This window comes from Rhopilema esculentum, chromosome 12 (genome assembly GCF_057945365.1).
Source record: "Rhopilema esculentum isolate cy_ngs chromosome 12, ASM5794536v1, whole genome shotgun sequence".
NCBI classification, from domain to species: Eukaryota; Metazoa; Cnidaria; class Scyphozoa; order Rhizostomeae; family Rhizostomatidae; genus Rhopilema; species Rhopilema esculentum.
Genome location: NC_142826.1, coordinates 9,356,139 through 9,382,448, shown reverse-complemented (window position 1 = coordinate 9,382,448; position 26,310 = coordinate 9,356,139). Strand labels below are relative to the sequence as shown.

Here is a 26,310-nt window from a genome sequence, read left to right as displayed (position 1 = left end):
CATGACTTAATTTTGAAGTGTAGTGTGCTTTTTGTTTTTGGCGCCCAACCTCTTTCGTTGCATACAGCTCTTTATTACTGTCCAGAACACTCTTATTTTTGCAGCGTATCAAAATTGAGACCGTAAATGCGTTTACACAGTGCTGGATCACTTGCATTCCGCTTTCCTAGCCGGTAAACCGTATCAAATACGTGACGGATCCGCTCGGTATATGTAAATGCGAGGCCGTACCATGACAACTTCGCGACGTATCCTACGATCTTTCAAGCGTTACAAACCCGGAAGCTTAATGCCCTTTTTGGCCGTCAAGAATCCTTGTGCTGGGTAAATTTCATCACCCATGCTTTGTGAATCAAGCAGTTTTAATGATGCCGTATTAATGATTCAGTACTGTTGACGCCGATGTTTAATTACTCCGTTATTCTTTCGTAATTGTCTAAGAGAGACCGTGTAATAGCCCACTCTTGTCGTAAGGAACGCCCGCAAAATAGAAACTGCTCGTTAAAAAAGGACAAACAAGACAAGGGCGGAAAAATGCAGCAATATGCCTTGATAATATTCGCCTTACAGTTAGCACAGTTTTCTATGAAATGAAGGAGCGAAGATGTTCAATATGCTTGAAAATGGCGACCAACCTAGTAGGTTCAGTTGTAACATGCTGCTTGTATGCAGTGATGTCACCAAGTTTGATTCTTTGTTTTGGTCGAAGGAAATATCAAGGTATGAAGTCGCTTTGTGTTGTTGTTAAGGGTTTCGTCTTTCTCTTTATCCTGTTACGGAACCTGATGCAATTAAAGGCTTTCTCGTGGCTTGCTTAGCATGTTTTGAGTAGAGAGTTTGAAAAAACAAGTACTATAGAAATGCAGGATTAATGCATATATTTGGTTTTGATTTTATAGAATTGACAAAGATAACTTCTTTTGCTGCTCGTCTTAAGATGTAGGATGATCTGCTTCTTATAGCCTAAGTTGTGACGATGCTTAGAGAACTGAAAGTTTCGTATGGGGTTCTTAAATTTCGTCATTTTCCTTAAATGTTTTCTGTTAATTTGACAGAAATTTAAGCAAGTTTGCATGTTGTATATTAACTTGATTTTGCTTACAATAAATTGCCTTTTAGTTCGAAGTAAAGTAGGAGCCTATTGAGTTACAAAATTAGATCCTTGGCGTATTGAAGTTTTTAGACACAGCTTTTGGACCCAGAACTGGCTCGCCCTGGCTACTCTTCATTATTAATTATGATTCATATGGTTTCCCTGAAATGTGACGCACATTTGGTTATTTGATGTTGCTTCATGTTCTCTCCGATGGCTATTATACCTTTGTGCATTATTGTCTTTTATGTTTGTCTAGAGATTTTGGTTTCATTTCTTGGGGCACTGGCACTGTATCATCCTCTCTAATATCGCTTTATCGTCTTTTACAACAACGTTGAAATCACTTGTTGTTAATGTTGCATGGTGCAACAGAAATGCTGTTAGTATCACTTTAACAGTCCCCGCTCCCCTGCTCCTCCGTACATCAAGCAATGTCTGCGGCGCAGGCTGGTACTCACTTAATACGTTGTGAAAATATGCAGAGTACAAGAAAACACAGTTTGACACCTACATTATATTTGCACGCAAAATTTAAATAATAAATGCTGAAGATATATTTTGACTCCTTGTCTATTATTTATATGCCTATTATTCATTGTTTTCCTCGTGAAATCGTTTTATGATCCCATCTTTGGTGAGCTGCGACCAAGATTTTAAATGTTTGATAACTTCATTCAAAGTGGCAATCTTGGCGCCATCTAGATGACTCTAACAGTTTTGTTAGGTTTGAACCTTAGAGAAGAAACCCTGGTTTGTAAAATAACTTTTGTATGTTGATACAGCTCCAGATTTTGCAGTAATTAAAAAGTTCAATGAAAACATTTGTCTCAACTGGATTTGTTTTCATATTTATTCTCCTTTGTACTGCCGTTATTGTCTTAATATTTCTATGACAGTATGATAATTGTGTTCTTTCCTGTCCTGTAACTAAATCTCTTTTCCTTTACTTTCTGATAAACGTTACAGAACGTCCACTTTAAAGAGTTCGACTTTTGTGGCTGCCCACGCGTAATATGGCTACTGTATATTTCCCTAAAATATTTATCATTTACGAACAAAGATCTTTTCTTTTGTCTTTGAAAAGTTCTCTAAGAAACACCGATAAAACCTTGTGTATAGTTCACCAGACATCCATTTCATATTAAAATTATATTTCTCAAAGTGGCGGGGCAGATCATCATCAGCTTTATTTTGGCTGTATGGCCTAATGTTACAGAGATACAGTAATTTCAGAGCGAGGAACACCCATCTTAAACCCGGTATGTTTTAAAGAACGTCAACACAGTATTAATATTTGCATATTATCTCTGTCGGAGGGTTTGGCAGTAGCTCATGTAGAAGACCCCCATCAAGTTGATTATAAAAATATATTTACGTATAAAATATCGTGTTTAACTCTGCTTCTTCATTTCGTAACTGAGATGATACTTGATACTAGATCCTACAATTCGTCAATTCGTTACTGCATTTTTTATCTGAGGTAGTCTGGGTTTTTACAGTTGTGTCCAGCATTGGTGATCCTGCAAATGAAACTGTAAAATATTAAGAAACACCAATCGAATTTTGGATAGTCGGTTTGCAGTCGGTTTGGATATTCTTGCTATATAGAAATGAAAAGGAAAACCTTTAATGTTGGCAGAAACTATCTAACTATAATCTTTTTCGCTCGTGAGCGTGGTTGTTGTGGTGGCCGGGCCTCCTTGCAGGAAAAGTACCACCAAATAAAATCTTGCGAGAAACTGGCTGACCGTAAAAGGGATGTGAACCTTCCGTTGAAATGTAGATCTTTTTCATTTGTATTTTGGTTCACTTTGAAGCAGTTCCCAGGAATTCGTTTGGCAGCATGCTACCTCAAAATCGTCGATAAAACAGTGTTGTTCTCATGTTATTTCTGTCACAGATGATCTAATGTGAACAGGGAATGGATTTACCCCTCTGCACCCTGTGGCTGTTTCTTTGTGAAATTGCTAGAAGGGATTGTCTGACTGCCTCTAAATGGAGAATGGTTAATTCTAGGATTTGTCTTGATCTCTTTCGGGATGTTAACGCAGCAGAGGGATTGAGTTTGGCTTATCTTGGTCTGTTAATAGCCATCACCCATGAATAGTTAGTGTCCAGTTAATATCCGAACACTAGAATTGAACCGAGCTTACTTGTTAGTGTGGTTTGCTTGTTGTAATAAAGGCGTCGTTTTCAGATTTGGGCCAAGGCTGGCAGCCAAGGGTGTAGTGCTAGGGGGCTCAGGGGGGCAATGCCAGAAATTGGCATGTTACTACTTTTATGCAAATGCTCCCCTTGTTATTTTGATAGCACTACACCACTGCTGGCAGTAACACACCTATCGTGGTCAAGCTTAGTAATAACGAATTTTTACTATAAACCTAACAATGAGACATTGCCTTTTTTATAAGAAATCACTTTTTAAAGAAACCTAAACGTGAAAGGCAAAAAGAATTAGAAAACCGTTAGTACTAAAGACATTGACCATATTCATCGTTGCAAACAGTCAGGAATTAGGAAGCTGGTTCCATTCATTTCGAGTTGATAATCTCTTAAATTGGGTGTTTCGAAGGTAGCTATCGAGTGTTTCATTGTATAAGTTCGTGTGTCTCATTTTCCTTATTTATTGAATTCTTACTTTTTCATATATCAAACAACTTTCTAGTCTTCCTTCTGTTTTCTGGCTACAATTAAGAATCTAGCGACGCTGATACAGACTTTCAATGTATTATGCGCAATTCTCATGGCACCAAATGTGCAGTTAAATTACTGACAATTATGGAACTTTTAGTATTACAATTTGATCAAAAGAGGTGACCAAAAATAAGGAACTTTAAGAACTAGGCCTCGAGCTAGGATCCTTATAAAAAAGCTTTTAAAACAGCATAACTGGCTCAGCTAATCAGTTATTAAGGTTTTGTCTGTGTTTGATATTAAGAACTACAAAACAGACTACAAGCGTAGATTGAGATAGCAAGGACAGATAGCCCCGCCTAATTCAAAGCCACTTAAGCGAAAAAGACCTTATTTTGAAGTGAAATATAGGCCCCAGTACTCTTCCTTCGCCACAGTTTCCAAGTTTGACTCAATGAACTTTATGCATAAGTCGAACGTCAGCTAATTCGAAGACATGCCGCTTGTCCATGTTAATTCGACTTATGTGAACTTCGCTGCCTGATGGACACGTGGAATCTTTTAACTAAAGGCCACTTTAGCCGTATGACTTGTTGACGCTATTTTTATTTGATATACTGTTTCAGATTATAAAATGTCGTTAGTAACGAATACAGGCTGATTTCCATGGAATGATTTGGCATTAAATCGTCTACATCGTGATAGGGCTTGCTTTTATTTGAAGGGGTTTAACAGTGGTGTTTTTGCTCATTTCAATCAAGGATTGAATTTGACCTTGGAATTGAATTTGGGGTACCCGATGTACTCCTCCCTCGAAAGAAAAGAACATTTCATATAATCTTCTTTCAGGGGTAAAATTTAACAAAGATTGTGCAGGCACGCCGGAGCCAGGGGAAGGGGTGATATGAGATGTCCCCCACATTTATGCTGATGCATGTTATTAGGGTTATTGCATCAAATATAATGGTGGCAAACCGCCATAGTAGTTTTAGAATTTTTGTAGAGCCCCCCCCTCTCCCCACTCCAAAATTGGCTCCAGTGTCCCTGTTGTGGATAAGGGGTTCCTTTTAATAATGTAAAACACCCTTTTATACTGACTCCTGTTATGATTTTTATTACTATTTAGGACGGAGAAAGAATCAAGTCTTGCTTTCTAATCCTTGTTTAGCATCGAAAATTATCTTCTTTAACTGTGAGCAACTTTTTTTAATTGGGCGAAATCGTCAATTCTACTTGACGATTCTACAAAACTGTTTTAATTACAATCCAATCGGTGTAGCGGTTTTCAGTTGTTTGTTTTCAATAAATCTTCCAAGAACAAAAGTTTGTTTTACCAGCTGTAAACTGTCTGCTCTCTCTACCCAAGGGGAGATGGAAATATTCATTTACTTGGTGACGTCGCATCCTGTGAAAAGTTATCTCCATATAAGGAAGGTTGCTCGCTCATACTGAACTGCGACTGTCGTGTGCCTGTATAGGCTCTGTATAGCTCACTGATTCAATAGCTCTGAAAGAAAATTAGATTTCTCAGCAGTTACCTTTGATTTGAGTCTATTAGAAAAATTCAATCTGTTAGACTGTTAGATATCATGAAATTTCGCTTGTGTAATTGCAGTTTCGTCGAAAGCTAGAGATCAACGGGCAGCCTTACCAATATCAACATTGACTTCAAGCAGAGCATCCTCGCAGGGGCCTGCGGGCTGCGACTGTGAAGACAGAGACATGGTCTTCATGAATTCTACGAAGAACAACGAGACGGCTGTAATACCGAACACTTCTGAAGGCATTTTTACCGACTCAGATATTCATGACATTTTGAAGCCAAGCAAGTCAGATCCGGGAAATAAAAACACATCGTCGCCTGCCCTTCTCGTCAATGGCTCGACATCGCCTAAGAGACTCTCGCGATCTAGTCGAGAGTCAGTTGGTTCGTCCTGCTCTGAAGGTCAACTCGAGCTGAACAAATCCAGTTCGTCTTTATCGCCTTTGCCAAAACTGCTGGAGAGCCTGTCTCCTGCTGAACGGGCCTCGATGACACGACCCCAGATTGTTGCCCAAGAGATCTTGATAACCGAGCGGATTTATGTCAGGGATTTGCAAGAAGTAATCGAGGTATAGATTTCTGATTGTTGAATCATTGATTCTGATAATTCTTAACTCAATACACTTCAACTTATACAAACTGGTCGTTGGTTTTAATCGCAATAATAATTTCGATACAGGTGCTGACTTTGTAAAAACATGGATTGTAGGGTATTTTGTATCAATTAAACGGTTTAAAACCCGTACTTACTAAACCCCTGCTATATCTAGCTGAAAAACTACTTCCACTTGTGTATTCCACTGTGTATAGCAGAACAGTTCGCTTCATACTCGATTTCATTCTCATGTTTACCTTACTTTCGCGATAGCCACATGTATGCTGTGTATATATAAGCGGGATTTCCGCGAATTACTTTAATGTACTGAAATCTAAAAACCTTACTATGGCAGATATCCAGTTAATTTCTTCTGAATTGGTTTAGTTGCATTTTGGTTTGCAAAATAGTATTAAAAAAGGCTAATTTTTCGGGGTTAGATTTTCATAGTTTTAGCAGTAAGCTACATGAAAATGCTGTTTTTGTTTTGGATTGAAATGGTTTTCCACCTCTGCACAATTTAAGGGACTCATCCAAACATGGAGAATGGCTTTGGAGTTCAAAAGGATGTTTTATTGAAATAAACCTTAATACAATTAACCTCGTTTTGTAATACCAATACTTTGACTAACCGCCTCGATTTGGAAATACTCCAGTAATTTTGCAATCAAAATCTCAATTGGCTTATTATTCACAATATTATTCAATAGTTCTTCACAATCGTTTTGTCAAATATATTCCTTCCTCTTGTATCATGGTGCTCGTCATTTATGTAAAGTGTAACATTTCGATTTCTTGTTATATATTTTTTTTTAAATGTTTTAGGGTCCAGTTAATTTCGAGTGTTTAGGTGCACAGCCTAATCAGCTCCACTTGATTTGGCCCTTTGTTTCTCAAAAAGTCTATAAAATGCTTTATTTTGGAGACTCAAAGATAGTATTATCACGTTCTTGCAAAGAAAGTAGCGTTTATCAACGGATTGATGTTTCTTCCCATTTTATCTAGGGCTATCTCATCCATCTCTTGCATCATGGCATGACCGATGTTGATATCGAAACAATTTTCGGAAATCTGGAGGAGATTTACGATTTTAACAAGTAAGAAAATACTTGTTCACCCTTTTTATACATTGGTTAAGATACGGTGGCTTTCATTAAGTCACTGATCAAATCAAATATTACTTACTTGCTTCTAAGGGACCTTCTGACATTTATCTTAAGACAGACCTTTGGTACTTTTTAATCTTTCTAAAATTATTGTGTTCATTTCAATCTAAAAAATTTGTTATTAAGTATTATTAAATTTTATACATTGTAAGTACTATTCATAGCTAGAACTCGGTGACTCCGTTGTCCTGAATGGTACATTGTGTTGCAAGTATTGTCAGGGGCGGCAACAAGAAATTCATTGTGCACGAGCTGATAGTAGCTATTATTTGAAAAACGCACTAATGGTCAAAATCAATCATCCCCCTCTTCCCCACGGAACCATGCTGGTTTACTATGAAACGGGTTAGGATTTTAGGAGCCACTTTCCTTTACACTTCTTTTATAAAATATTTTTAAATTATCAACATTGTTTTGGGGAAAAGGGGGTGCAAAATAGGAGTATCCGGGAAAAGAATTGAAAAATATAAAAACACAACGCAAATTGCTTGGTGTGTTCAAGTACCTTTGGCAATAATTGTATGTATGAAATAGGAAATTCTTGCGACCACGCCCTCTAGATTAGCTTAAAATACATTCCAGAATATTTCTCGCAGTCTTTAAAACATTCTACTGTACTGTTGGGATTTATTATACTGTTCTTTTTTATGTTTTTTTTTCTGTTATTTTCTTTTTTTCTTGAAAACCTTTTTTTTGGAAAAATGCGCGGGGGGGGAGCCTCTAGCCCCACCTTTTGCGCCGCCCATGATTGTGTTAATGTCAATCAAGTATCCATGATTGAGTTTTTAATTGGTATATAAAAATCAACCAGTTCATCAAAACTCGAACAATTAACCAATACTATCGTAAATAATCCTCATTAGGTATCATTGAATAGTGAGTATTCTTAAATTTTATGCGCGGTACGTATTGCATGATACTCTTGTTAGTTGTGTTTTTAAGAGGACCTGACACTTTGTATTTCTGATTTTTCAAGAGGTATTTTGGAAGATCTCGAGAAAATTGAGGACAGCAGAGACCCAGTTCTTATTTCACAATGTTTCCTGAACAAGGTAAGCCGACATTGAATATTCATTCATTTTCTTTTGTTTACTCGATTGATGTCAGGTCACCACTGAGCAATTCTAATATATCTGCTTGGATCCTTGCATGTTCTTTGATCTCAACAAATGACAACAGAACGCCTTAATCTTGCGATTATTTGAAACAATCAAAATATATTTATTTCAAGCATGCTTTAGTTGCTTCAACATGGAATATTTCACAAGGACTAGCATAGCGTTAATGCAAATTGAGAAACTTTTCAAAGAGGCTCTTTAAAGGTGCTAAGAAACTCCAACATCATCATCTGTGTCATCCAGTGGTCTCAGCTTACCAATATTTGAAATGTATCTCCCAGTACTAAATGCTCTGTTAACTGTTCAACTTTTGATTTGTCTTACGTAAAGACTGTTTTTAGAGCTCAACTAAGAACATTGCCATTAAATTGCGAAGGACATTAGAGAAACAATTTTCATGCAAAAACCTTTTCACTTAGTCAAATTAGAAAACTCGCTGCTTTTTAATGGCTCTTAGTGGTTGAGGTTCAGAGAGCTTAGCAGGTAATAAGAATCAAGGTCTTTTGACTTTGCCCGACGCTTATTCCAAAACGCTGCTTTACAATTAATTACTTTGGGCCTTCGTAATTAGAAAATTGAAGTCGTGTAAACATGCTTGTTTGCTTAAGCTTTGCAATGACGTAAGCGAAGCACTTCGGCTCTAATATCGACAACAGCAAAGAACAGCAAAAGCAATGAGCAACGAAAACATTGAACAAAGCAGCAATTAACAAGAAAAGTTGTTCGACCCAAAGTATAAAACATATGTAGATAGAAAATGAGACATATAGGCTGGATTTTGGAAGAAATTTGTGAAAAATATGAACTGATCCGCTTGTAATGTTTCTAGCTCTGTCGTGATGCGAATCATAGAGACAAGTGAAACAGATCAACATATCACAGTTAATTGTAATATTCAGGCTGGGTAATGTCTGTCCATATAAGGAGAGACTGAAAGGGGATTAGCCAATGACATTTTAATTAAGAATATCCTGGTTGACCTTCCAAGCAGACAGTAATTAAAAGCCTTTGACCTTTCTTGACGTTTTATTGAATACAGTGGCGTAGCCATGGTCGTGAGGTTGGAAGGGCAAAGACGAGTCTGACAACGGAGGATCCAAGGATTTACACTTGGGGAAATTTTTTATTACATCCTTAAGAATTTGGGAGAACACCCCATTTCGTAAATGTGTTTTAAATAGGCTCTGTCCTTTGTACGTGGAAAGCAAGTCTAGCTTTTTGTAACTGGCCCTTTCTATTCTTCAATTGGCTATTTCCTTTACAATTTCTCTCACGTTTTATGTTCTGAATTTTTCCAGGCGATGAAGCTTTATGTCTAACAACTTTTTTAAAGTTGCAAGCAAATATCTAAAAAATGAACAGTGTTAAAAAGCTTCAAATTATATCTGTTCTTCTAGAAACAAAACGAGTGAAAATAGAAAGACACTGGAACTAGTGACAAACGGAGAATATTTTTGCGACCACGCCCTTTACGTTACATTACATTAGATAAGCTTGCGACCATGCCCTTTTATCAGATACCATCTTTCTGTGCATTGCTCCCAGGCATCATTATGTACCGTAAATGTTACTCGGTGTTGCAAGCTATAATACGAATTGTAAAGGCAGATTATTTTTAAGGACGTTGTATTATTGTATTCTCTATTTTTTTCTCAGGCCCACGGTTTCAACTCTCTTTACGTTCAGTACTGTACGAATTATCCAGAGTAAGTAGTTGTTTTTACTACCTCACTTCACAGGAAAAAACAACGAAAATATTTCTGACAGTATCGTTTAAATGAAATCTAAAAGAAATATAAAATTTATATAGGGTTATTTTCCATTTATTTGTCTTTGACGGCCTTTGCAGTAGTGCTAGTCTGGATAGATGCTTGTCCCCAAAGCCTTCAAGAAAATTGAAAGCCTTTTCATTTTGTTGTCATTTGTGTGCATGCATGTCTATGTTCGATCTTTCAAAGAAAAAAGTTAATTTGAAAAGCCAATTATCACTCAACAAGATAATAAATATAAATTGAAAGCGGCTTTATTTGGCGTCGCAAACCTAACTCTTGGAACTGAAGAAGCTGTATGCGTTTGGGCCCATAGCATTTGATATGTGCTATGTTGTATGCAAAGTCTGACGTAGGTGGGTGCTACTGGTGTTGCTGCATTATGCCAATTCCTGACAGAGGCCCATATAAAAGCAGAGGAGAATATTCCTGAACCTGAATACACCCTCTAATTTGGGCTTAATTCGGCACTGTTCTTATTCTCACTTGTGTGAAATGTGCAGCATAAAGGTTTTTGTTTCTCAAGCGTAGATTACACGATAAACGTGGAATGGTATATGACATTTTTTCTTTGTAGGTCCGCTGCCTTCCTGACGGAAATCCTAAAAGACAAGGAAATATCAGATTTCTTTGCAGTATGTGGACAGACTTATTTTCTAATGTTAGATGCAGTTTAAAAGCCAGAGAATGACTTCGAATTGATCTTGGCGGGGTGTGACCAGAAAATTGATATGTGGCTTTGGTTAAATGGTCTTATTCGCATTGTTGGCTTTGCTGTCACAAAACAATATAGATTTGCAAAAACACCAAAATTCTACTTTCTCTTCTGAGCTTTAACAAATTTTATCCTATGCCAAAATGCATTGATATAGAAGAGCATAGTTACATATCACTTTCCGTTTCGCTTACTGATTTCCATACTTTGAAGGAAGTTCCGGATGAAAACCATATCAGTTTAATGCTTAATCTTTCTGCTTTTCGTGCTGTATATGCTGTTCATATATTTTCAAATTTTGTTGCGAAGAACGCTTCTTAAAAAATACTTATAATAATAAACAAATTCTTTGATGAAGTATCAAGCATATGGCTTGACTGTAACACCGCTGTCTCGCTTCTCTTTGTTCAAGCGATTTATAGCTTTCAAGCCTTTGTATTTTCTCTACATATCTCGTTTTTAGGAACGACAAAAGGCATCTGGCCACACTTTGCCAATTGACAGCTACCTGATGAAGCCAGTGCAGCGTATTCTAAAGTACCACCTCTTATTCAAGGTTCGTCATGTGTTTCATATTGCTCATTAGATTCTTTTTACTTATTTTTATATTTAGGCTTGCGAGTTTTTTTATACTCAATTTAAATTCTTACACTGATATGATATTTGAAAGATTATTTATAAACTTCTTTACCGCTCTACAAGCACGATTTACCTAGGAGCAAGCAATATTGCCTATCCCGGAGTCAGAGGTGGAATTACCAGGGGATGTCAAGGGGTGTGAGACCTCCCAATATTTTTGTAAATTTGGTTCGATATGGTAAATTTTGCTTTGCTTTTGTAGAAAGCATTTTTGTAGTCCGTAGTAACAAATGATTTTTTATTTATCTTAATATCTTCTTATCTTCTTTACCTTGAAGTTAAAAGCTGAATTTTCAAAATGGACGTTTTCATCATTTTCCAATCACCCTAAGCGTTTGGCACCCAATTATTGTCTAACCCCCCCTCCCCTAATTTTTGATGCTTAGATCCGTCCCTACCCAGGGTCGTGAACGCAGTACTGAAATAAGAATGGCTATATGTTTTCATTTTGTCATAATCGTTACTGTTAATCGTTTTTGTTCTTTTTTTTCATGTAAACTTACTTTCAAAGAAACTCAGAAGACATTATCCGATATGATTTATTACAAAAATAATTAATAATCAAGCATCGAATATAAACAAGATATACTGTAGAAGCCCAACAGACTAATTTTTGTTGGCACCCAGTTTTCTTAATGACTCACTTTTAAGATGGTTACTAGGTTTTTAAGCTCACGGCGAGTTCTCTTTGTTTACACAGGATATGGCAAAGCATTTTAGGCAGGAAGAAGATGGCTATGAAATTGTACTTGTGAGTATTTATCTTTTATAGCTTGCCAAACAAAACGTTAATTTTTTATTTAGAACATTCCATTGAATTTTCGTTGGCGAAGGGGCTGGAGCCATTTCTTGTAAGAGATGCGGTTTGGTAATTTTTATCACATGTAATACACTGCCTGAAATATCACCCCTAATACCTGGCTTGAAGTTATATAGAAAATCTAAACTACAGTATAAGACCAAATAGGTTTGGTGTCCAAGTAAAGTTAGCATTTTCGTAGATATTGTTCAGTATACTATTCACGAAGTCTTGAGCAGTCAAGAAAAAAAGTTCACAAGCAATATACACGCTGGCGTAACAGAGGCAACCGGGGCCCAGTTAGGAACTTTTCAGTTCGAGACCCCCAGCTATAAGCATTAGTAAAGCCATAAACAAAAACATAAAATGGCAATCAGCAGACTTTCTCTCGTTTATGCTTATATCATACAGGCTTGGGCCTCTTGAATTCTATTATCACACCCAAAATGCTATCTTTGAACCAAATAACATAGAAAACCTTTTTGCTTGGGGCCTCTATAGGTTAAGGACCCTTTTAGTCTTTTAACTAATAAAGGTAACTTAAGTCCGTTACGCCACTAATGCACGCGTCATGATTACCAGAGTAGGCTGAACACGTTTGAACGATTGTAACCTGTCCATGCCATTTGCAGACTGCGGCAGCAACAATGACAGACGTAGCCGAGTATATAAATGAAGTGAAGCGCCTGCATGAAAATGCACTCAGGGTGCAGGAAATACTTGGCAGCATTGAAGACCTTGAGGTATCTACTGTCGGTTTATTTTTAAAGTCCAAAATGCTACACGCTGTCGAGAGGTTCTATATTCTGTCATGTTTAGTAGTATATATGAAATACTAAGATGTTTAGTGACCCTCCCCCTGCTTTCTCTGTATCGCTTATCCCATATTGTCACTATATACTAATCTGAGATTTGTTATTTTTAAGTATACTGTTGAGATGAATTCCTGTCAGGAACTGTCAAAAATTGAATATTGATTCTGAACTGTATACAGAACAGAGGAATTTCTTAATTCAAGAAAAGACTGTCTGAGTACCTTCTTGACCTTGTCTCGATCTCGAAATTTCTACAGAGAGATACAGGCCCTGTTCACACGATGACGCTACGCCTCAACACTGCTCCGAAAAATCTATTGTCTTGAAGCAGTTTCATAGCAACGTGGAATATTGTTCGTTTTGCTCTTTTTTGATTGAATGCGTTCTTTAACGTGACGGAACTGATAAGCTGTTTTGTTTTGAAGAAGAAGTATTTCAAAATCAATTTTCAAACAATTTAATTTTCCTTTGCGTTAATCTTGTGAAGCTCATCATCGTCGCAAGGAGCACATTTATTGTTTAACTTCAATCCAATGTGATTTTTTGTCTTGAAAAGAGTGCCAAACTGTTTTTAAAAACCCCGAAAACGAAGCTGCCTTTTCGAAACAGAGGTTCCGGAGCGAAACCGTATCGGATTCATGCGTTCACTCAAGCTCAAAAGCGATCCGATATGATTCCATTCCACATCCACAGCGGAATAGTTTGACTCTGCAAAAACGATACGGAGCGTATCGGATTCAAGCGTCATCGTGTGAACAGAAGGCCTATCCGATATGAAAATCGATCCGATACGAAATGAATCCGGTATCATGTGAACAGAGCCACAATGCATTTTTACTAACTGTCTATTTTGTTTCAACAGGGTCTTGACGTATTTACCACTGGAAGACTTGTCCTTGAGGTCAGTTAGTTATTACAAAACGATTCAGTTGCTTGTTTCTGTATTTCCTCCAATGAATGTCTAGTCTCAAATAAACGCCTGCCTTTAATATTCGCCCCTCCTGTTACAACAGCAGCAATAAATAGCACCCGTCTCAAAAAAGCCCTATACCACTAAAAAAGCCCCATACCTTTAAACTAGAGTGTCTTCTTTCGCAGCAATGACTTTTAATTACCCCATCAAAATAAAATCGCCAAGTACAAAAGACACTGATGTTAGGTTCCACTTTAGATTCAACTTGATTTTATTCCCAAAAAATTGTGTAACCTTTCTTTCTGGTGTTTCTTGAGAAAATATCTGATCAACCTTTCCTTCTAATAAACTAAATCTCACAAATTGATACACTCCACCTTCCTCTCAAATATTTGCTTCCCGCCAATGTGCACTTTATGCTCAAAATAGATAACGGTCGCAGGTAGATATTAGAAGAGATATGGTATACAGAAATTTCGTCCCTATTTTCTCCTATAGATAAATTGATATCTCATCCCAAAGTGACTTTTATCGCGTCGAATTATTCCGCTTTCCATCTTTCAATCAATACTTGATTTTATTTAAAGCTTGAAAACCAGAAAATGTGCATCATAACGATATTGTATTTTGTTCTTCCTTCTACCCAATCGTTAATGCGGTCATTGTAACTGTGTTAATAACATTATTGTATTTTCATGTAATGGAACTACTATTAAGATTTGATGACATGAATCCCATTTAGTTCAATGTCGATAGTCATTCAACAACAACGCGCAATGTTTTTTAGAACTGCTTCCGGGTTCATGGATCAAGAGGCGAAAAGCAGCTCTATCTCTTTGAGAAGCTTCTTCTGATATGCAAGAAAATGGACGAAGGCATGTTTCAGTTTCGAGATGGATTGTCGGTATGTTAACGTTTAAGTTGCGAAATAAAAATTGCCAGTTGATAATACTTATACTTAAAGATGCCATTTACAATCTTATTGAAGGAAACTCGGAGTTGCAACTTAGAACTGTTATATTCTACTCGCCAAAGCACGTACAGCAATTTCTAAACGGCATCGAGCGCTACACAGCAAATTTAAAGCCGAAAAATTTGAAATACACAAGGTGCAGAATTTTTAGAATTTGTATAGTACTGATGAAGCAGAAGAGTCGATGGTACTAGAATGTACCCAATATGCATATATTTTTTCCTCAAAAGCTTCTGAGGGTACGAAGCACGAGGTAATGGTCAATCTTGGTTGGTCGGGCTTAACCAGTCATTATCTTTGCGCTCGAAAACTTAAGTGAAGAAACCATGGTGCTTTTTCTTCGAGTTGTTGACGGCTGTCCCCTGTTTGTTAGGCCAAGTAGCTAAAATTACCCAGACTTCTGTCCATTTATACAAAAATGTTCTTATTTGAATTGCACAGATATCGATCGATGACTAGAATACATCAATTGAGTACCAAAGTGTGACGTCATCACTTCTGAACTCTTTAAAGAGCTGTAGCAAAATTATGATTATAATGACGATAGTGCAGCTTGATATGCTTGCTATTGATTATGCTTTGCAGTGTTCCAACATGATGCTGGTTGAATCAATCCCAAAAGAACCGCTATGCTTTCAGCTTATTCGTTTCGATAACCAGAAGATTTCCTACACAATTCAAGTTAGTTACTAAATTTTTAATCATATGTTGATATGTACCTATATTGTAGAAGACAAAACGACTTTTTTTTTATTTTTAGGTGCACCGTGGTTAAATAAGCATTTGAGATTACCATGTTGCAACCCGAGCAATATTTAACGATATTATGACAGTATCTCGGGAGGCCATATATTCATGACGTCTCTTACAATAAAGTCTGCGCAATGACATTGTTCTTGATATAGTTACCCATTATTTTTTCAAAACTGTTTTATAAGATATTGAGAAAGCAATATGGAAATATTTTACACTGAGATGAAGATAGTACTTAATACGAATATTTAGCACCGCTGCACGTAAAAGCCCATTGCAGGATGATGCAGGAATATTGCGCCATTTTATGGTTATAGAATACTGGGAGAGTAAATTAAAGAAAATTACATTAATATAATAATAAATTACAATATTAATGCAATTTACTTTTGCGATTCTTAGAATTTGTTTTACTTATTCCAAAGGCAAAAAATGTTGATATCAAAAGGGATTGGATGATGCAGTTAAAAAGACTGATATTGGAAACACACTCTGCCATGATTCCCAACACAGTAAGTTCTCCATTGTTGTGCTTTTTACTAAATGATTATTCGATTGCTTTAATGTTTATATTTCTCGGGAAGTCAAAGTTTCTCAGATCTCTAAAACAGATAGAAAAAGTTTAAGTTGTTTTCATATTTTCATGGTGATTCACCCCCCTCCTCCCCTCCAACCCTTGTTGATTATGATATTTACAGAGTCTCTCTGCCTTCTAGTGTGTCCAAATGTACTGCAATTTTATTAACCAACATTTTTTAGAACAGGGAGATTCGTTGTGCGCTAATTCTTTAAGACTGCTATGTTAAAAGATAGTCAATTCTTTAAAGTAGCATTTAGGCTACAAGGGCTTTCGGCAGGCGGCTCAATTTGTTCTGAACCTTTTTTTCATACCATCTTATCCATGAGTATAATTACCAATGACGTACATTTCTTTTTATTCAGGCAAGAGAAGCCATTTTAGGAAGAAGTGAAAATGTCAGAGAAAGTAAATACAGCTCAAGTAAGGTTTTGTCTTACTTTGTGATCTAGCAACCCCCTTCAAACGAATCTTTTTATTTCCTCGCTCAAGAATGATCAATTCCTTTTATGTTAACTCTTTCTTTAAAAATTATGTGACTTTTCGATAGTTAACCGTTTCGTTCCTTCACCTTAAGTGGACATTTGATAATTCGATTTTTCATTATTCCGTAAAAAATGTATATTTTTAGTACAGCGTCACTTTTGGCAAAATTGCTGCCTTTTTAGTGCTCTGGCTGAAATGTAGGCAGTAGAAAAGTATATATTCTTCATTATGACCTTAAATTCCTCTCAAGAAGCGCTCTTGATTCTAAAAGGATAGATTTTAGAGCTTTCAAATTATGATTAAAGAGAACGAGACGCGGAAGTCCTTTAACACTATAGAAGTCACACAGTAAATAGCAACATCTGAACATTAAGACAGCTTATAGATAAATACTTTAATTTGTTGCATGACACTGAGATTCTTTATGATATTCTTTATTTATTTATGATTTCAGTTAATTTGCAAGCTCTTGATGATACAAGAATACACTGGCGACGTCAACGACCTCTTTCTAACTCAGGCAAAGAGAATCACCATAAGGACAGAAGTACGTTCGCTGTCTTTTGAGCAGATTACCGTGTGATATATAACGTGCATGCTGTAACGTTGATCGTGTAATTGCTGATAAATGCATTTTGTCGTGATAATAACAAAATATCTTCTTCTGTTGGTGCATAGCCATGCGTTTAAAAATAAATACTCAAGTAACTGCATTCTCAAAACCTTGTTACCCAGTAGCTTCACAATTCGCTGAAAAACTGCTGCAATTAAAGGACACAACTCATGTCATTGGCTGATTTTAATCCTTTGTTAGCTTGGAAAACAAAGCCATATTTTAACGCTATGGATTTTCGCTACCGTGTAATAAAGTATTGAATGATCTTTATTTTGTCGTAGGTTCATTGCTTGTCGGAGTTAAGAGGGTATGTGCTTTAAATTTTTCTTTCCTCTACCTGATTAATAAGACTAATAAAGACTTGGTCTTAAATTACAGTCTTCAAACTGTCTTCGCAATTCCTTCTACTAAAGGCGACCTTGTTGTTTGCTAATCTATTCTGTCTGAAGCTTGTCGCTTTCTATTTCTGAATTTTTCTGATTATTTTATTGCCTACAATATGGCATTGTTGGTTCACATTTTTGAGGAGCTGGCAGTCTTTTATTGTTCCAATTCCACATTCAGGAAAGTGTCTTAAAAGAAGACTCCGCAAATATCCCTAAGAAAACTTTAAATACAAAGGCAAAGGAGTTTCTTGATAAGCAAACCAAGGTAAGATTACAGTTTTTGTTGTTTTATGGAAAGATTAAAATGTGCTCTGTACCAAAAAAGTTCATTCAGCATTTTGTTGACTAAAAACTGTATCTTCGCTTTTATTCTATCGATTTTTAGAATAAATGCCACTATCATCCATAAAAGATTTCTATAAGGGTATTTCTTCAAATTTTCCAGCAAAAGGGTAGTTTTACTCCTCTTTTTTGTCAAAGCTTTTCGGTATATTGCTTTTTGGTTCTGAAGGACAGTCGGTCTAATAATAGCCCCTTGATCAAACTATATAGTAATTTTGTTTAATTAGGCCTCACACAAAAACAGGCCTTGTCGTATTGGAATACAGAAAAAATTTCCCTAGGCTGAGCAGCTTATTAGTAAACAATTTATGCAATAAACCTTTGGAGTAGTATAAATCAGGCACAGTAAAGTTAATATGAATGTCATTCGATCAACTCTTTGAAAGATAGTGATTTTCTCACTTGTAGGAAACAGCTGAGAAAGTGAAGGCATGGAAGTTGAAACGAAGCAAACCGCGAAAAGCTGATGGAAATACATCATTTGAAAATGAGCTGCCTGGCAAAAAGAGCATGCCGCCAGCAAGAGAGGTATTGCCACCTTCTGCCATGGTCAAGTCAAGAAGCTTAGAGTCTCTACGCGATGCTATTAGTAGCTCACAAGAAGAAGTAACAAGCAATTCCAACATACCTGCAGAGGTACCGTACATTTGTTTATTCAATCAATGTTAAAATTTATTTTGCATTAAAATGCATGTCATCCTTTATTTAGAAACATGCAAAGTTGATGCTTTACGTAATATGTTGAGCACCTCACAAGAAGATCAATTTGAACTCAGCAGTTTTCCTACATATGTTTGTCGTGTGAAATCGTTCTTAATTTCATTGTCTAGCTATCATTGTCTAGAGTTTACAAAATTGTTGCTTAAATTAGCAAGCGAGGTCTTGAAACGATGATTTTTAGAAACATTTCGGGTAGGAGAGACAGAGGGCGCTTGTCATAGTCATTGGAAATACACATGTTTCCATCTCAGTTGAAATAGCCTGCGGACACGTGTTTTCTCCTTGTTATCTGCTGATTTACAAAACTGTAATTTGCTGTTCAATGCAATATAGATACATACGTTGAGAATCCTGTTTGAATCACAATGTAGCGTGATGTTGCAGCAAAGTAAAACAGAAGATTGTTTGCGTTGAATTTTGTTTTCACATTTCTTTATAGTTTTTTTGTTTATTGTATAGTCGAAGACTGAAATGAGTTTAATCGAGGATGTTAAGAAAATATCGCAAGTGCGTTTCTTTAAACTGCTGATAGAGAATAAAGATTTATTCATGTTTCAAATTAACATTGAATTTTCTGTTTAGAACGAGAAGTCACAAGAGGCATCTGAACAAATTCGACGGCTAAGCATACTACATGACCTCGTATCAATCGAAACACCTGATTCCGAGGCAGACAACAAACAAAACGCCGAGGAGGCGCAAGATACGCCAAGATCTGTCCGAGAACTTCGACGAAAACACGCTAGCAAATCGGTTTATATCGACAGTGCTGACGACCCGATAAGACCCGGCGATCTGAAACGATCTCGTCCGGTTTCTTTACCTCCGGGAGTAACGTTAGAGGACGCAAATCAAATCGTAAATTTTTATGAAACTGATTTTGACACTTTGGAAAGGACTTGTAACGAGTTGAGAAAGTACGGTCTTACCAGAACCCGCAGCTTTAATCGTAAACATCGTGTAGGCAGTGTGAATCTATCTGAAAGCACGCATTCTGTAAGTGCGCCAAAAGATGATAGTGACAAACGAACCCCGCCTGCCAATGAGAACGAAGCAGACAAATTCGAGATGCTCGAGAAACGGCTTTCTATCATATCAGATGACGAAAACACAACTTCGTGTATAAAAAATACTTTGCGAAAAGTCAGCCAAGCGTTCAGTTCGTATGGCAGCGAGCATGCTTTAGATACGATGCGGGCCCCATCTACAAGTACATCGAGCTTAACCGCAGACATCGATGCGTTTCTAGCGCAGGATGATGTATGGAAGTACAATTCCCACCCGCGCTCTAAGCGCAGAAGTCTAGGCTCGATTATATCGGAAACAATCAATCCTAGTGTACACAGTAGCTTAGATGATGCTAAAAAGAGAGCTTTTAGCACATCAGTTATCAACGAAGTCAGTCTCGATACAATGGAAGAGGAACTAAGTATAACAGAACAAACCATTGAAAGAAATCTATCTGCTTTAGAAAGAGATTCGGCGATAAGCGTGAAGCAGCGAATAAACGCATATGCCACAAAACTAAGAAATGAAAGCTCGATGGAAAATATTGAAGAGATCTCGAGGGTGCAGCAGAGGAGGAGCAGTGATGTCTCTGAAATGTCGCTAGACAGTCAATACTCTAATGAAGCCATCGAATTTGCTGCATCAAGGCTTAGTCCAATGGAACTAGCTGCGGGGTCTGATGGTGGAACTAACGACGATAAGTTGTGTGAAGGAGTTAGTACTAATCAGTCAGTGTTGGTTTTACCTGCAAGTAAGGGAAATTGCAATGAGAGCGCGATTGCAAGCACAGACGACATAGCCGAGGATGAATCTGACGTCACTATACCTAAGCGACCAGCCGCCCCGTCGTCGCTGAATTACGTAAGATCCTTCGCAGCATCGATACGCCGATACCGTAAAAATAACGTTGAAATCAAAGAATCGAAAAGTGTTTACGAAAGAATACGAGAGTATACGGCGTTGGTGAGTAAAGAGAAAAATGAACAAAAAGTGAAAACAATGGACGAAATGCTTGAATCTCTCGACTCGGCGAATTTACCAGTTTCTGAAAAATACATTTATAACAGACGAAAATTTACTCGAATGGTGTCAGTAGCAAGCGAAAAAGAGTCGCCTGCTGATTCAGTATTGAATGATCCACATGTCTGGTTTGATACGCAGCACAGCGGCACAAGCGAGCAAAAGTCGTCGAATGTGCATCGTGAAAAAAACAAAGATCACAGTAAACCAAGTACGAAGAAAGATGGGTCGAAATCGGGCAGCAAATCAAACGTTCAATTTGCAAATTCGGGAAGTAGCAAGGAAGGTATTGATGTGCGGCCGTTTGCTGGGATATCTAGTGTTTTGAGCAGCTGGAGAACCAAAGAATCCAACACGTTGCCGAGATGTAAAGCAGAGAGAGGACAAAATTCGAAAACGAACAGCCATAACACTGTTGGCAGCTCAAAGGCAGACTGGAGTAAGGTTAGGAGCCAAACTGTCAATGAAAAGCCACTGGTGAGTGGCATCAGCAATAACTTGGAACCCGAACCATCAGTTCGAGATACGCGTAATTCGTCTGTTCCAACGACAAATCAGATTACGACTGAAACTGAGGATTCGAATGAGAATATCGTCGTCGTAAAGGACCTTGTTAAACAGTACCACCAGCAAGTTATAGTCCCAGGGGAGAAGGAAGTGGAAGAAATGAAGGAAAGCAAGTTAAGACGAAGTAAGAAGAAAAAAGAGAAGGAAAAGATGAAGGTACAATTGCAAAGAAAATTGAGTTTGAGGAACCTTGATGTCGAGGAAGAAGGAAAAAGTAAAAATAAATTAAATAGATCGGTGTCATATGAAAGCGTTCAGAGGGGAACAGTCAAACAGCTAATATCGCTTTTTAATGTTTCAAAATAATGTTTTAGAATAATCGGTAGGCCAACAGATTCTGCATGTTTTCTTTCAGTGTTCCGAATAATTAGAATTTCTTTACTGTTCAATTCTCGACTGTAGTTTATCCCTTTTATATTGGCTGTAAAATCGGGTAGGTCGTCTCTTGAGCGTTACTCTTTTCGTCAAAATGGCAAATTCTTTATTCGACCCCACTGATAAGATTCAAGAAAAAGTAAACCTGCTATTTGAAGCTCTAATTTTATTTATCAATGCTTTCTTGCATAACGTTTTTCAACCACGTGCATTTATGTCTGCGCTGAAATGATTTTATTTTCTGCGCATTGCATTTCCCAGATTTACCAGAAAAACCCAGCTTCAGCCTTTCATATTCACTTTAAAGAAATTACTTATATAATTTGTTAATTATGAATTTCGACCCATGAGAAACTGCTCAGGTATTTATAGATGCAAAAGGAAAATCTGTTGTTATTTTGGCTCAAAGTTTTCAAATGAAAATTTGATTTCTAGCTTTCTCCCACGATTTCATGTGTTTTCTATAAAGCTCTATGCGAGCACCATCGTTTCATGAAGTCCACAGATCTTGATATCAATTTATAGTAGCTCTTCTTGTTTTTTCGAGTGTATGCAAGTTTATATAGATGGTATCTTTGCAGAGCTAACAAATTTGTAGAATAATCCAATCTATAATTGTTCTTATGTTGAATTTGAAGAAGGTTAGGGATGGCAAGACAGAAACAATAATTAGTTATGATAATTAAAAGCTGTCAAAGAATGTGTCTTGTTGTTATTATTAACTTTAGTATTTTTGCATCCATTTTTAAGATCGAGATTCACTAGTACTAGCTTTCTATGTAATCTTGTGATGGAGGTGATTTCTAGGATTTCGAAGACGGTTTTTCAACCCACTCTTGCACCTTACCTTGCTAGGAGCATCCTTATCTCCTTTGAAAACCCGCAACAAATATATCCAGTCCCTGAATCTTTTTTCCAAACAATTCATTATGTGATTTGTTAAGATTGTCTTCGCCGATTTTCCTCTTCAGAGTTCATACTAATAAAAGCCGGAATTCGTATGTTTCTACACGCAGAATCACTCATTTTACAATTGGTAATTTTTATATGTGAAATTTGTATCCATTGTTGATAACGCGTTTGTAAGCAGAGAAATTTTGTAAGTAATTCTTGTAAGTAATAACTATATGTCCAGTGTTGAACACGTTATGTAGTATTAAAATAATTTATTTCTAGCTATTTTCTAGTACACATACTGTAATTCCGTAGATATGCGTTTTTTAAGTCAAAGTCGCATCAAGTCTAAACAACCTGAATTTCTGTTTTATTTCTGTTTGAGACGATCTTTATAGGTTATATTTTCTAGTCACGTCCTATTAACTTACACCAACGAAGCATTTTCTCCACGTTTACATTATCAATATTTACTTGAAAAATGTTTTTGATGCTCAAAGTAAACCTGGAAGAAAATGCTTTTAAATGGAACAATTGTTATGGTGACTTTCAGATAATTTTTACATGCCCCTAACCCTCATTCAAGCCTCCCCCTTCCAAAATAGTCTCCGTTTCAAATTGATTCGCGGTAAATTTGCTACTCGCCATAGGGGAGTATTGAGCGGCGGGGGCACTCGTTAAATCATTTTGGGGCCCAGTCTAACATTCTAAAGTGTCTAAATTTTATCCTGCTCGATATATCTGGGTTTGGTTAATTTAAAAAAAATTACATCTGATACTTCAAGGTACTGGGTTAGAATAATAATTTATAGTTCAGATCAGAACCCTTCTAGAGGAGTTTCTTATTTTTCAGAACAATTACTGGTGTTTCTTTTACGTCGTTTCTTTTACAGACTCAGTATGATTGTCTCACATTTTTCTTTATATGGAAGACAAGTAGGAATATTTAATTCAGTATATATATTTCGATAAAGCCTCGCAGTTTTTTTAAAAATCTTAAATTCCTCTTTTACGCAGAATTATGGTCAATAACCAACCACCCTTCCAAAAAATAAGCTGATCTTTTTCGTTGTTCCGACAGTCAAGAAATTGCTTTCGCGTTGATATTCAAACCGAAACTTTTATGACAATGCCGACGAAATAAACCCAAGCAAACAAATTATTTTAAAACAAATCAAATTATTTACGATTTTAATAAACGTGTGTGTTAATGTTTACTCGAAATTTTCTTTTCTGACCGTTGTGCCGATGTCGGCCTTTCCCCCGCATGAAATGAGGGTAGTATTATTGGGTGACTCATTTTTTCTTGTGGCTTCAGGGCATTGAAATAACAATCAGATTGACCATTAATGAGCTTAATGTACACCCTTCTGAAATATTCGTTTTACGTAAGCAACCTATACTGCAGCATCACTTTACTTGACATGACATCAGATAATAAGAAATTCCTCAAGATTCCTCAGCCCTGGCCAATCTTTCTGTCAAAGGAAGTTTCTTTGAGCAACTCATCCCTAGGCCACTTCAGTAAATTCTTGAATACGGATACTATGCTATTTCACCTACCAATAGCTGATTTTACCTACATACTAAGGATCTCCAACTTGTTAAGAATTGCAGGTGTCACATCCTCTACCCCTCCCCCTATACCATAAATGTTTTTTCCCTTTATTTTACACTTGGGTTTTTATCATTTTTCTCTAACATTCTAAGCTTGTACATTGGTTGCAGAGTTATGATGATTATCCCTATCCCAATTTGATATGGCTTAGAAAAATTTTGCCAAATATCCGAAACTTTGAGCTTGGAAAAACAAAATGAAAGGGCAACCCAACCATAAAACTCACTATCATTGCTCTGTGATTGATTCAAAAGCTCTATTTTAACATAACTCGGTTCCTAACTTTAAGGTATACCAGGGTACCATAATAAGTGTGGGACTGAAAAGAGTAGGATCAAGCTAGTTCTGTTCATTGTCATGGCAAATAGGGTCAATGAGCAAAGAAGTTGTTTCATTTAGATTTTCCCTCAATATTGGGCAAAATGTCAAACTTTGAGGAAAATGTCAAGGACAACAGATTTCCAGTATTGAGTAGAATCTCAATTATGCAACAAGCAAGAGAAGGGACAAAATCTTGTCAGATGTCAGACTATTTCCAAAAAATGTACAAGAAGGAAGAACTGCAGAATGGGCTATCTGCCAGATTCTGTGACTTTGTTTGTTTGTTCCATCCACTCTAATGAAGCCATGTATGCCAGGGCAAAATATTAGTATTTGTTTTATATAATTTATTTTGAAAATTTATCTCATTGCATTGGATTCTTGCCATGGTATTGCTTTGTTCCTGAATTTTATCTTTCGTATTTTCAAAAAGTCAGTAAATTAGTTAAATACTAAGAAAGTGCCGTCTCCATCTCTTTAAGTCACAAAAAGTTTTCACATTGTCACATAAAGTTTTCAAAATAAAGAGAAAATCTTCAAGTCACATAAATTTTTCACATTGTATTCACTTGCTGTTTACTGTTTTTCCATACCAAAGCAACTCATAACAGAATATAATTCAATGGAAACAAACAAGTGGCCATTCTGAATCTAAAAAGTCCCTGGGTTCTTTGCATTTTCCTGTTTGCTTTTTTCAGTATATCTTTTTGAAGTATCATTGGATACTGAAACAAAATATTGGTTTGACTTAAAATTATTCATCTAGAAAAATACTGTGTTGTATTCCTAAATGCCGGACACTGACAGTCAAAGTCAAGCAAATCTGTAGTAAGAAAAGAAAAAAACAAATTGATATCTTATGATGGGCATGAATGTTTCTATAAATCCAACCTAGCTTATGTTATACAAAGACTTATTGGCTATTTGAAATAAGTTTTTCCAATTCATTTGGAACTGGCCACCCATAAATTAACCAAGTGCACTCCAATACATACAAATATAATTAACCAGGTATCATAATAATTTCCTAGTTTACCTGGCAAACTAATCTAATGTGCAAGTGTTAGTTAGTCATTGTTTTTTTTGCTTACATATAATTATCCTGACAGTAATTTATAAGTCGGTGGCGGCTGTCCTAATTAATGATGAAAAGCTAGATAAATATGACCACCATGATTAAAAATGTAGCAACGTTTTGTCGAAGCATCCAAGCAGTCTTAAATGTCGAGTTAACCGTCCACAACTGCACGAACAAAATCCTCTATGTTGACCTGGCCTTGTTTGTTTTCGAGTCCTTGAGTTAGGAGATCAATATCTGCAGGCGCAAGACGCTCCCCAAGTGTGGTAAGGACATGATGGAGTTCCCCAGCTGTAATCAGGCCAGTACCATCTTTATCAAAAACACGAAAGCATTCCACAAAATCATCATTGGATAGCTTCTTTTTCTTTTCTTTTTGAAGAATAGATTGATACATTGGTAAAAACTCGTCGAAACTAACCCTTCTTGCTGTATTTGACGGATCTATCTCCTTTCTAATTTTTGTCACATCGCCAACGGTGGGATTTAGGCCAAGGCCTCTCAGAGCGTCTCCTAGATGATTGATGTCAATCTTACTGTCGCCAATAGTGTCATACAACAGAAATGACTCCTCAAGCACTCCTCTTTCTTTCTGTGTTATGTCACCCATGGTAGACATGATAAGAAACCCACCGATTTGTCGTGTTTGCTTAGAAAATTTTGAACTATTGAAGTATCCTACCAGACCGAAAACAAGGGTGGGTGCAAACTTTCATAGTCTCCTCCGCAGCTTGAAACAAAAGTCTTACCGCATCAACGTAGCCCCACCCTCAA

The 26,310-nt window shown here is 36.8% G+C and overlaps 2 protein-coding genes across 4 annotated transcripts in view; one reads left to right on the top strand and one right to left on the bottom strand.

Annotated features, from left to right (window-relative positions):
* The window catches only part of LOC135681251 (uncharacterized), a 36,436-nt gene extending 13,555 nt beyond the window's left edge, over positions 1-22,881 (top strand). For all 3 annotated transcript variants that reach the window (XM_065195618.2, XM_065195619.2, XM_065195620.2), the window contains 18 exons: positions 5,346-5,842; positions 6,874-6,965; positions 8,011-8,086; positions 9,809-9,858; positions 10,499-10,556; positions 11,100-11,192; positions 11,976-12,026; positions 12,707-12,817; positions 13,752-13,790; positions 14,590-14,706; positions 15,361-15,456; positions 15,954-16,040; positions 16,471-16,528; positions 17,046-17,138; positions 17,489-17,514; positions 17,772-17,858; positions 18,344-18,571; positions 19,238-22,881. In XM_065195618.2, the coding sequence (XP_065051690.2) occupies positions 5,346-5,842; positions 6,874-6,965; positions 8,011-8,086; positions 9,809-9,858; positions 10,499-10,556; positions 11,100-11,192; positions 11,976-12,026; positions 12,707-12,817; positions 13,752-13,790; positions 14,590-14,706; positions 15,361-15,456; positions 15,954-16,040; positions 16,471-16,528; positions 17,046-17,138; positions 17,489-17,514; positions 17,772-17,858; positions 18,344-18,571; positions 19,238-21,556 (4,178 nt within the window). In that variant the 3' untranslated portion in view covers positions 21,557-22,881. The remainder of the gene's footprint in view (positions 1-5,345; positions 5,843-6,873; positions 6,966-8,010; positions 8,087-9,808; positions 9,859-10,498; positions 10,557-11,099; positions 11,193-11,975; positions 12,027-12,706; positions 12,818-13,751; positions 13,791-14,589; positions 14,707-15,360; positions 15,457-15,953; positions 16,041-16,470; positions 16,529-17,045; positions 17,139-17,488; positions 17,515-17,771; positions 17,859-18,343; positions 18,572-19,237) is intronic.
* Positions 22,882-25,311: 2,430 nt separating this feature from the next.
* On the bottom strand, positions 25,312-26,255 carry LOC135681637 (myosin-2 essential light chain). The gene has a single exon (XM_065196208.2). The coding sequence runs from the start codon at positions 26,153-26,155 to the stop codon at positions 25,688-25,690; it is 468 nt and encodes a 155-aa protein (XP_065052280.2). The 5' UTR covers positions 26,156-26,255; the 3' UTR covers positions 25,312-25,687.
* Between the last annotated feature and the right edge of the window lie 55 nt (positions 26,256-26,310).

Excerpts from the sequence above, each read along its gene's own strand:
- LOC135681637 (XM_065196208.2), bottom strand. The coding sequence starts at position 26,155 with ATGTCTACCATGGGTGACATAACACAGAAAGAAAGAGGAGTGCTTGAG.